We start from the raw sequence: 9,939 nt of genomic DNA on the forward strand, positions 1-9,939 counted from the left end.
CGTTAACGGTTAATTTTATCATAAAAATAGCTTAAACCAAAATTGTAGATCATAAAACTATCCACAAAAATGGTCTCTATACTTTTTAACATATAAATATATAAACTGTCAAGCGCTACTATATAGAGTTCCATTCGTTGCATAGAAAAATTATTATCTCCCTCCAACCGTCAGAATTGGATTTCTTACGTATTAATCAAATGGGAATTACAAAATCTCGATGTCGCACCTCTTAAAAAAATCGCACGGCGATTTCCTTTCACGAGGTTCAATATTATGTTATAAACTATGATTTCATGAAGCTGGAGATCGAAAAAAAAAATAGTTTTTTTTTTTTTTTTGGGGCAGTCTAATATATACTGTATATATACTAAGTATATCAGTGTATATACTATATATATATATATTATAATATATGCTATATATAAACTATGTATATATACTGTATATACTATACATATACTATGTATATATACTGTATATACTATACATATTCTATGTATATCCGTGACATATATAATATGCGTGCATATTATATAGAATGTAACTCGTTCGACTTTCAGAATCGCGATATCTCAGAAATGATGATTCTTAGTAAAAAAAAGTATAGAGACTATTTTTGTGGATAATTTTATGATCTACAATTTTGGTTTAAGCTATTTTTTTGATGATATTAACCGTTAACGAGAAAAATCGAAAAAACCAAAAATTTTGACCTTTGACCTTGAATAACTTTTTTAGCACACATAGTATCGATGGGGACTTTTTTGTTTTTCTTTATAATGGTAAACCCAAGATCTCTACCAAAATTCAGCTCTGTCGGAATTATTGTGGTTCGATCACTATTTTTATGTCTAAATTGACCGGACTATAAGTAAATGGTCTGATTATTTTATCACTCATGATCGCAACAGATTAGAAGAAAATGGCCAGGCAAAATCTAAAAAAAATTCAGTAATATAATATCATTACTGATGCATCCAAAATAATATAATCAATGTTTCATGCGCTATTTTTTTATCACAATAGAAATGTAGAGCAAGAACAAATACACCAAGTTGCAACAGACACAAAATAAAAAAGATTACAGAGATATAGATCATTATTATCACGTCATTAAGCATTACTATTGTCATTTATTAAAATATATCATACCCGAGGTATATTGAATGTCATGATTTTTAAGACATCAGATTTTAGAATTGTCGATTATTCAGGTTTAAATATTTAATCCTTTTTACAATGTGTCTTGCTGATAGTTCTAGTCACTTGAAAAAATTTAATTTTAAAGTTGGAAATTGTACACTATTATCTGTTGTAAATCCTTGCATACCTAGCAAAGTATCCTCATCGTATTTCACCACTTCAAAAGTTACAGGTTCAGTTACCAACCTGAAATACTAGTTCAAGATATGAGCATAGCATGTTATGGCTTGGAACGGTGAATTCAAGATTATTGATAATTGTGACATGAATAATTTCACATCAAATTAAAATAGAATTCACTTGTGTTCCAGATATTATTTTGAGTTTTATATTTTTTAACCTATATGTATCATTGGACCTTACTGCATGGTATATGGCACAGCTTTCCCTTCAACTGAAAGGGTCTGGCAAACGAGAATATATCTCATTGTCTGGCACGAGGAATGCTGATGTAGATATCTCATCATAGGCATAACAATCGGACGTTTCCAACCCTGGAAATTATATGAAACATGTGATTATAACTTGGGGTGTGCATAAATATTATATGAGTTCTCAGCTTCCATTTATAAAATTGTGACATCACTATATTAATAGAAATTTAGATATAAACTGTTCGAAAGCAGGTTGATATCATTTACAATCAGTAGTTGGAATAAAGTACAATGTGATTTTTATTATTCAATGTCATAAATAATAATGTGATGTTGGCTACATAAATGTTCGAAGTATACAACCGTACATGGACTGTAATACCACCACTACAAGGAACGTCATGCTGGGGAAACATTTGTATTTTATTAAGGATAAAAATTTTGTAACATACAATTCCTTGCCTTGGATTCGTATTGAATTAACAGAAACTTGTAATGTTACTTTCATAGTATATACGCATACATTATCGGTTACTAAATTTTCTACATGTTAAATTTCTTGAAGAATATACTTCCCAAAGAATTTCATGCATAGAAGTTACGTGCATTAATGATGATGAATACATGTATCACATAGCGCATAAAATATCAAATTATTTGGCAATAATATTGACGAGCTTTGAAAGTTATTTCGACAATTATGTTGTAAAATATGTTATATCATGCGTAATGATTATTATTTCTTATTGATAAAATATTCAATACCTTGATAGCTTTCATAACAATAATTATACATACTGTACATCTACTGCTCTAGCCAGGACGGTAGCGAAGAATTAGGAGATTTAACTTTGATGTTAAACTGCTTTAATGTGGCCTCCAATGCTGTTTGGTTCCCAGAAAAATAAGCTGACACGGCATTGTGAAACAGCAGCAACTGCTTGTGCATTACTTTGATCTGAAAATGAATTAAAAGTAGAAACTGGGCAAATATTTTCGGTTTAGCCACTATGCTAAATGCTAGCAAATTAAAATATGACGCTTTATCACATCTTCAATAATGAAGATAGCCATACCCTGTTTTCATCTAAAAACTTTAGTTTGATAGAGACGTCAGCTCGAAGCTTTTCAAAGTTCTGTTTATGCTGTTCATAATTTGCTTGTGCTTCTTCCATCTTAGCTGCACTGCTTGCATCTGTCTTTGCTGCTTGTGCCAGTGCTTCCAGATCCGTTCTATATGCGTCGTATTCTATCCTGTTAATTTTACATATCAATGACATTTTTCTGTTACTCAGATTCTCAGTCGCTGACACGAGATAAGTTGATATAATAATAATTACCTTGCTGTTTCATACTGACGAACAGTTAGCAGTGTGTCCTCAATTGTTTTGTTACAGAGAGTGTTAACGGACGAGACAAAAAAATTTAAGGCCCCTAGAAGTGTTTCTCCATTTTTAGTAAGGTTTCTTTGCGTTTCTGAATTGTAAAGAAACTCTTCTTGCAGTTCAGGTGATTTCTGTGCTAACTCTGAAAATGCTTCACCTAGCGCATGCTGGGTCTGTACAACATGATGAAAGTGAGATGCCAAGGCTCTTGATAATCGTAATACGTTACAGTACTTTTTCTGCGTGTCCCTCAAGACTTCAATCTGAGCTTCGAGCTCTGTAGAATACGAAAATAGAATCACTTCAGTATAAAACGTTTATGAATTTGTATAACTTTTTTAAATGTATTCCGTTGACTCTGTATGTTGAAAATATTGTTATAGTTTAACATTGGACAATAGACATGAAATATATTGCAAAAAAATTCAAATATGTTTTACCAGAATCGACTGTGCGCGATGTTTTACCAAGTTTCTCGTACATCAATTGCTTGGTGCACTTATAAGTGGAGATACTCCAGTTTCTAATACTTTCAATCTTGCTTTGAGCAGGGCGTAGTGTATGAGCATCACCATTCTGAAGCGGTGAACTAGGAGTAGTTACCGTCACTGCTGTCAAGTGGTAACAGTTCATCATTTTTATTTTATAGACCATACTAAGCAACTATAAAATTTGGTTTATAGAAATTCGTCCTTGCAGAGGAATTTATTATCTTACAGTTTTGTGACGTTGGACTGCCTACGGGTAAATTAATGGTGGCGGGTCGCGGTGGGCCACTGGTATGATTGTTTGGGACATGAGGTGGTGGTGTTCCCGTGTGTACAGCATTTTCACTCTCGTTGAGGGATGGAGCATCCTTGAGCATTTCGTGAATGCTGCGTTCCATTCCACCTGGTGGTAAGGCCGTCTGTGACATTTTACCTTAAAATAATAAGATGTATTTAATTGAAGTTCAGCATAAATATAATGTTACAAACTACGTTATCACATTAAATAATCAGCTCAGTACTTTTCTGTATCTTTCTTAGTCTTAGGAGTGATCGAAATTAGAGTATTTGACATAAATTTCGTTTTAAGAGCCATAGATTTACCTGTTTACAGTATACGAACGATATATATAATTTCTACGAGCTAGATACAAGTGCGTTCCTATTATTGAATACAGAAATTGTTAGATTAAATATATAGATTCAGGGATGAGCATTTATTATTTCTCACTTTTTTTTATCTTTTTTCTTAGATGAAGTCTAAAAATATAAACAGCACCTTTTAAGTATCAATTCGCGTGAACTTAGAGCTGGTTAAAATATACGTGATTCACAATTTTAGAGAGTTGATAGCTCAGATTATTAAAATTACTAATAGAACTGGTGCATGCATGTCAGTGATCACGTCACATCTGCAGCCTCCACAGGAACATTAAGCACTCGCTATGGTTTACACACATTAATGACACATTATAATCCTCAATTAATGATTACAGCAAGATTTGTAGTATTTAAACAGATATGGAGTAGAAAAGTATGCAATAAAAAAACACATTCTTGAGCTCAATCCGCATGGCTGGTTAAATTGAATTACTCCCTAGTCTCAGAGGTGCATGGCTTGATATTGGAAAGATTTGCGTTTGTATCGCAATAATGCAGAATACGTCCGTATAAAGAAGGCAACGAAATTTCTTGTAACATTGCAACTACAGATATGTTCTACACATGAGAAATAACTTCGTCAAATGTAAAGTGTTTAGGATAATATGAAAAGTTACCTTTAAATCGTACGTTCGTTTTATTCGAAAGGGTAGTGGTGTCGATACCTCTGTCATACACATCCGATTGTGGTTAAGAATTCGGTTAAACAATGTTATGACGTCATTATAAAAATCAAAAGGGGCGTAAATGCACCTGTCACTTCACACCTTGAGAATTCAAAACTAGTAATTAAATTCACTTTAGTAGTGTCTATTTATAAATGTATCGCGTTGTGTAAATTATACATCATTTACTGAATAAATATGCCTTGTCGGATCGTTATAAATTATTTATAAATTTATTGGATTTTAGCGCAGGTAAGGTACTCACTGTACTCACGTACTCACTATACTTAACTATCCCTTGAAGTTTACCTTGGATTGCCTCACGCTTGCACTGTGGCTACGTTCAAAATTGAGTCATATTTCCAGACTATAGGTTTTACATTTGTCCGGTTGGCAACGCGAAACATTTTCACATGTCATGACAACAATGTTTGTGCAATAATCAGAGAGAAACATTTTGAAATTACGGAATGAATAGCCAGCGGAAAAAGAAAATTATGTTATGGAATACGAAGTTTTAGAATTAGCAACTGAGGAAGAATGTGATTCAACTGTCTCAAAACGAAGTAGAAATTTTCCTCCTTCGCGAACGGCGAATGATCAGCTGCTTTTTGGTACTATGTGTGTCTTAAATCACAATACAGTTTTTGAACTACATTCGGTTGCAATTAAATGTACAATAACAAAATCTTAGTCTTCATTTTCACTTCATTTATTTATTATATTTTCCATTATGTCTGATAAGTGCTGCTTGTAATTTTTCAAAATCGTAGGTATTGTATTTTTAGGTAAAACAGTAAAATGCTTAGCAAGCGAGGAAAAATTTCTTTCTTTGGGATGCCCACACTTGGATTCAGTACTAAGGGGCGGTTTTGTCAACAGAGGCATTACACAAATTTATGGAGCAGCTGGTACTGGGAAAACTCAAATAGCCCTACAACTCTGTTTGACCGTTCAGCTTCCAATTGTGCACGGTGGTTATGAAGCTGGTAATCCAATTAATTTGTACCCAAGTGATATTTTCAACAATTAGATTCCATGTGAAGACTTATTTGTTCGAAACAGCCGTCCTGTTATCCCGTGTGTTCATGGTGGTCTATTCATAACCTTGAAGTACCAATTAAAATATAATAATATTAATAATAATTTTCACTGCGACATTGGAACAAATCCTTTTATATATGTATAAGCTTGGCCAAAAGGAATCCTTTCTATGTACATTGCCTGATTTGTATCTCAATAGTAACGTCTACCAAATTTTAGTGTGCTGATAATGACATAGATGTATTTGAGATCTAATATAAAATTAAATATTATGTTAATAAATTTGTATTGTTTCAGGGGCAGTCTATATTTCTACAGAGGGAGCTTTCCCTTCGAGGCGTCTTCAGGAATTACTTCGTGAATCAAACCTCACAAAAAAGTTCAATGTCACTGCTGATATAATTTTTGTTACAACGATACATGGCGAAAACACAATTGTAAACCTGAATAGAAAATTGCGTACTTATGAACACTAATTAAGTTTAGATCTAATACTTAAACTGTCACTGAAATTTTTCAGCAAGAACTTGAGAACTGTATTGTTCAAAAAATCCCACATTTGATGGCTACCAGAAAAATCGGTCTGCTGATACTGGACTCTATTGCTGCACCTTACAGAGCGGGATATTCACTCAACACATTCGGAGATAGAGCAAAGAGTCTGTGGAATATTGCCAATCAATTACACAATTTAGCCAGTCAATATAAGCTTACGGTTATTTGTATTAATCAGGTCAGTTTTCAATGATTTTACTAACTCGGAAATATAAATTAGCTTACAAACAAGTGGAAAAATTTGTTTACAAGTTTTTATTCTTGTGCTAAATAAAAAAAAAATGCAATATTCTAGGGCTTTCAATACTTTTTACTTATAACAAATAATCTCTTTGTCAGAATTAAAAACAAAAACTTGAGTGCCGCTATGTGTTCGATAACTTGTTGTTTTCATATACAGGTATCTGCAGCAATTTCATTCAACAATTATGAAGTAATTCATCCTACAGAACAGCCAACACTAGGTATAACATGGGCTAATATGATAACAAACAATTTTTATCTATGTAGAACAGGTGACTGCCGTTACCTCTATACTATGCAGTCATCTTACCTTCCTCGCACCCATATTGAATACAGAATCACAGGTTCAGGAGTATCAGGTGTGTGTAAAAATAAATAATCTATATTATTTGTAGTTTTATTATATTATTTATTCTATTTCACCTTCAACAAACACGAAAAGTATTCAGTTCATTACTTGTTCGTCAATATGCTGCTCAATTACAGAAGTTCCGGATTGAAATAATAAAATTCGTACATTTCTATGTAACAAACATAAATTGTATTGATATGCTGTTTGAAGTCCAACGTTGAGTTTCATACGTCAGGACATGTCTGATGTGAGCTCGTCAATAGTTGCAAAAACGCTACTATCTAAAACTTGTAATGAATTTATTGGAATCCACCTATTCATTGCCTCTGAACTTGAGAATGGATCTGCTGTACTGACATCTAGATTTTCAACCTCGTTTTGTAGTATGAGTCTGGTATAATTAAAAATAGGCATTCATAAGTACAAAAAAAATGTAATATTATTTTTTTATTTTTTTGCGATGCAAGGACATTTCATTACTTTTGTAAAATTAAAATGTAAATACGTCACCTAAACGAATGGAGAAATGTTCTATGCGGTTCTGTGTCTTGTCTTTCACTGTATGTATAATCCCCTATAATCGTGTGACCAATATGCGAACAGTGAACTCGCAACTGATGGCGGCGACCAGTCTTAGGGCAGAGCAATACTTTAGTTGCTGGTTTGCCGTTCCTAGTCCCTGTCTCAAGTACTAGTAACACTGTGCGCGAATCCCGAGGTCTTTCACAGAAGGCACTACCTCCTGTACACATTCTATGATTTCCATTCTTTTCGCGAATATCTTCTCCTGTAGATGTATAACTTAATTATTTGGTGCATTTTTTACCTATAGTTCATTAGTTAAATAGATTACATATATTTTAAATTTATAGTAAGTTTGATATGCTTGCAGAAAATGATGCAATCTTTATTCTATACTTTTTAATTGCTGCTTACTATTTACAAAAGAAATTGGTGCTGATTTTAGGTCAAATTAATATAGCTAGTCGTTTTTTAAATAAAATTTCATGGAGATAGTTTGTAAGTTCAAAAATAAGCACGTTTATAGTGCGTAGGATTCTACGTGTTTGCATTTTTTTTATTTTGTTTAACAGCAGTTTCAAACAGTTTGCAGGTAATTATTGAGGAAGCTAACCAATTGGCTCCGAAATGATAACATGACTTTTGTTTATATGTCCATGGACTAGAGCTAAATAGTATTTCTTTGCTTTTCTACTTTCAAAGGCAGTGGTGGCTGCTTTGGCAGCCTGCTTATTGAGAGCCAAGCAAATAACTCCGCTTGTAGCATAATCAAGTCGATGAACGAAATGAAATTCGTGCCGTAGCTCTGGATTGACCAGTTCAGGGAACATCATTTGTATTTCCGTTTGTAAGGTGGACTAAAAATTGTACAAAGCTGTGAATAGACCGTAACCCTGTTATATTTATTATCTGAATGTTATCCATTATATTTAATAATTAAATGAATTACTTTATAATTCCGCTTATTGCTGTTTATAACCAAATCATATGGCTTATTTACTACTAAGAAATTATTACTGCGATATAAAACGTCTAAGGTATTATTTTCGTTCCCTTCCATTCTACCTATATGAATGTACAAGTTTCTCAAAAATTTCCGTTACCACACTACAAGTTAAGGCTTCGTATTTTTAATTTTAAAGCGCTGTTTTAACAACTCTTTGCTTTGGTTATAACCACAAGTTTCTCTAACCGTCCTAGCCTCAACTGGAAACTGTCACAAACGAAAGATTGGGTCACTTTTGTGCAACTGAAATTTTAACCGATTAAATAATGGTTGGTTAAGTTTATTGCAGAAAACACAGAACATAAAAATACATTCGTTTCAAATATAGAATGATCCGTTTGATCAGAACATTTATAAAATCGACACTCGATTCAGTTTGTAGAATAAGCTGCCGTTACTAACCAGAAACGGTTGCCTCCTACGTATGAATGCTCTATGCCTGGGTCTGGCGGAGCACAATAATAAATTAAAAATTATAGATCTAAATCTAATAACACAATAGATTTTGCTTCATTTACTTTTATTACATTTATTGTCGTACATGTAGTAGATGTAGAAACCTAAGTGACGGTACGGAACGTATATCACGAGGGTCACGATTAGAAATTATCTTCATTGTAATATGTCAGACGACTTCAGTCATAATAAATACACTACGTATGAAAAATTTCAAGGTGTAAATGGTCTCTCAAATGAAAAATAGATTTGCAAATGCCGGTTGAACACTTTTGGCCTCCAGTTTGGGCTTATGTTCAGACCAACACATTAAAAATACTTCCATCATGCGTGAAAATTTGGGGTTAGTAAGTTGTGCAAAAAAAAAAAAAATTATCGAATATGAAATTGAATGCACATTACGTGACTTTATGCCGACTGGATACCTTCTCGACACCACGCTTTACGCAGTCGTACAAAGAATCGCGTGTGCATGTGTCGTAAGGCAATTTGAGGGATTTTTTTTATCCGGAACCGGCAGGAATCGGTCACTGAGCACGTGACAAAGTATGCGGGAATTGCGCACAAATTTGAGCAGGATAGCCACCACTGATCTCTATATAACACTATAGAGATCAGTGATAGCCACCGTTCGAGCATAGTGAACAAGGCGTTCGAGTAAATTCGAGCGTGGTTGAGCAGCTAAACTGCAACCTTTGAAGCAGACGACCCAATAATCTCTGGACGACCACACAGCGACGTAAACAAACGACGGTAGTGCGGCGTTGCCACGTCTTGCGTGACTTCAAAACCAGAATGAAATCAATATTTAATACTAATTTTTAATAATCGAAACAACCAAAAAATTAGTGCAAAATGAAATTCTAAATTGATTGTACATCTCATCATTATTTGTGATCTATATAAGGATGGTTTTGAACATGTTTTTTATGCCTGTTTCTCGCTTGACCTACTCTATGCCGTTGTCTATGCTATAGCCGACG

At 33.6% G+C, this 9,939-nt stretch overlaps 3 protein-coding genes across 12 annotated transcripts; 1 reads left to right on the plus strand and 2 right to left on the minus strand.

The window, feature by feature from the left end:
- Positions 1 to 469: 469 nt before the first annotated feature.
- LOC124179755 (arfaptin-2) lies at positions 470 to 5,082 on the minus strand. Of its 5 annotated transcripts, none has more exons than XM_046564462.1 (7): positions 5,053 to 5,082; positions 3,683 to 3,886; positions 3,406 to 3,576; positions 2,921 to 3,242; positions 2,657 to 2,834; positions 2,379 to 2,538; positions 470 to 1,700 (listed from the first exon to the last, which is right to left on the minus strand). In XM_046564462.1, the coding sequence occupies exons 2-6, from the start codon at positions 3,879 to 3,881 to the stop codon at positions 2,386 to 2,388; spliced, it is 1,023 nt and encodes a 340-aa protein (XP_046420418.1). In that variant the 5' UTR covers positions 3,882 to 3,886; positions 5,053 to 5,082; the 3' UTR covers positions 470 to 1,700; positions 2,379 to 2,385. The 5 variants fall into 5 exon arrangements, with proteins under 5 accessions (XP_046420418.1, XP_046420420.1, XP_046420415.1 ...); XM_046564464.1 differs by having other exon boundaries at positions 3,406 to 3,573; positions 4,731 to 5,073; XM_046564459.1 differs by having other exon boundaries at positions 4,731 to 5,073.
- Positions 5,083 to 5,159: 77 nt separating this feature from the next.
- Positions 5,160 to 7,014, plus strand: LOC124179756 (DNA repair protein XRCC3-like). Of its 3 annotated transcripts, none has more exons than XM_046564465.1 (5): positions 5,160 to 5,452; positions 5,567 to 5,767; positions 6,120 to 6,259; positions 6,343 to 6,555; positions 6,778 to 7,014. In XM_046564465.1, the coding sequence occupies exons 1-5, from the start codon at positions 5,281 to 5,283 to the stop codon at positions 6,997 to 6,999; spliced, it is 948 nt and encodes a 315-aa protein (XP_046420421.1). In that variant the 5' UTR covers positions 5,160 to 5,280; the 3' UTR covers positions 7,000 to 7,014. The 3 variants fall into 3 exon arrangements, with proteins under 3 accessions (XP_046420421.1, XP_046420422.1, XP_046420423.1); XM_046564466.1 differs by having other exon boundaries at positions 5,163 to 5,392; XM_046564467.1 differs by having other exon boundaries at positions 5,217 to 5,399.
- A 189-nt stretch (positions 7,015 to 7,203) lies between these two features.
- Positions 7,204 to 9,810, minus strand: LOC124179757 (RNA pseudouridylate synthase domain-containing protein 1-like). 4 transcript variants are annotated; one of them, XM_046564469.1, is made up of 4 exons: positions 9,359 to 9,810; positions 8,108 to 8,351; positions 7,483 to 7,759; positions 7,204 to 7,363 (listed from the first exon to the last, which is right to left on the minus strand). In XM_046564469.1, the coding sequence occupies exons 2-4, from the start codon at positions 8,325 to 8,327 to the stop codon at positions 7,204 to 7,206; spliced, it is 657 nt and encodes a 218-aa protein (XP_046420425.1). In that variant the 5' UTR covers positions 8,328 to 8,351; positions 9,359 to 9,810. The 4 variants fall into 4 exon arrangements, with proteins under 4 accessions (XP_046420425.1, XP_046420424.1, XP_046420426.1 ...); XM_046564468.1 differs by lacking the exon at positions 9,359 to 9,810 and adding an exon at positions 8,444 to 8,893; XM_046564470.1 differs by lacking the exon at positions 9,359 to 9,810 and adding an exon at positions 8,444 to 8,569 and having other exon boundaries at positions 8,108 to 8,368.
- Positions 9,811 to 9,939: the final 129 nt, after the last annotated feature.

Source organism: Neodiprion fabricii, chromosome 4 (genome assembly GCF_021155785.1).
Source record: "Neodiprion fabricii isolate iyNeoFabr1 chromosome 4, iyNeoFabr1.1, whole genome shotgun sequence".
NCBI classification, from domain to species: domain Eukaryota; kingdom Metazoa; phylum Arthropoda; class Insecta; order Hymenoptera; family Diprionidae; genus Neodiprion; species Neodiprion fabricii.

Bases quoted from the DNA above. Each gene is read 5' to 3' on its own strand.
- LOC124179757 (XM_046564468.1), bottom strand. From the start codon at position 8,554: ATGGAAGGGAACGAAAATAATACCTTAGACGTTTTATATCGCAGTAAT. The intron at 8,352-8,443 runs GTAATTCATTTA...TACAATTTTTAG, and splicing joins GCAATAAGCGGAATTATAAA to TCCACCTTACAAACGGAAAT. The intron at 7,760-8,107 runs GTTAGCTTCCTC...ATACATCTACAG, and splicing joins TATCATTTCGGAGCCAATTG to GAGAAGATATTCGCGAAAAG.
- LOC124179755 (XM_046564462.1), bottom strand. From the start codon at position 3,881: ATGTCACAGACGGCCTTACCACCAGGTGGAATGGAACGCAGCATTCAC. The intron at 3,577-3,682 runs GTAAGATAATAA...ACCACTTGACAG, and splicing joins CAGTCCAACGTCACAAAACT to CAGTGACGGTAACTACTCCT. The intron at 2,539-2,656 runs GTATGGCTATCT...ATTCATTTTCAG, and splicing joins AGTTTTTAGATGAAAACAGG to ATCAAAGTAATGCACAAGCA.
- LOC124179756 (XM_046564465.1), top strand. From the start codon at position 5,281: ATGGAATACGAAGTTTTAGAATTAGCAACTGAGGAAGAATGTGATTCA. The intron at 5,768-6,119 runs GTAATCCAATTA...GTATTGTTTCAG, and splicing joins GCACGGTGGTTATGAAGCTG to GGGCAGTCTATATTTCTACA. The intron at 6,260-6,342 runs GTAAACCTGAAT...GAAATTTTTCAG, and splicing joins TACATGGCGAAAACACAATT to CAAGAACTTGAGAACTGTAT.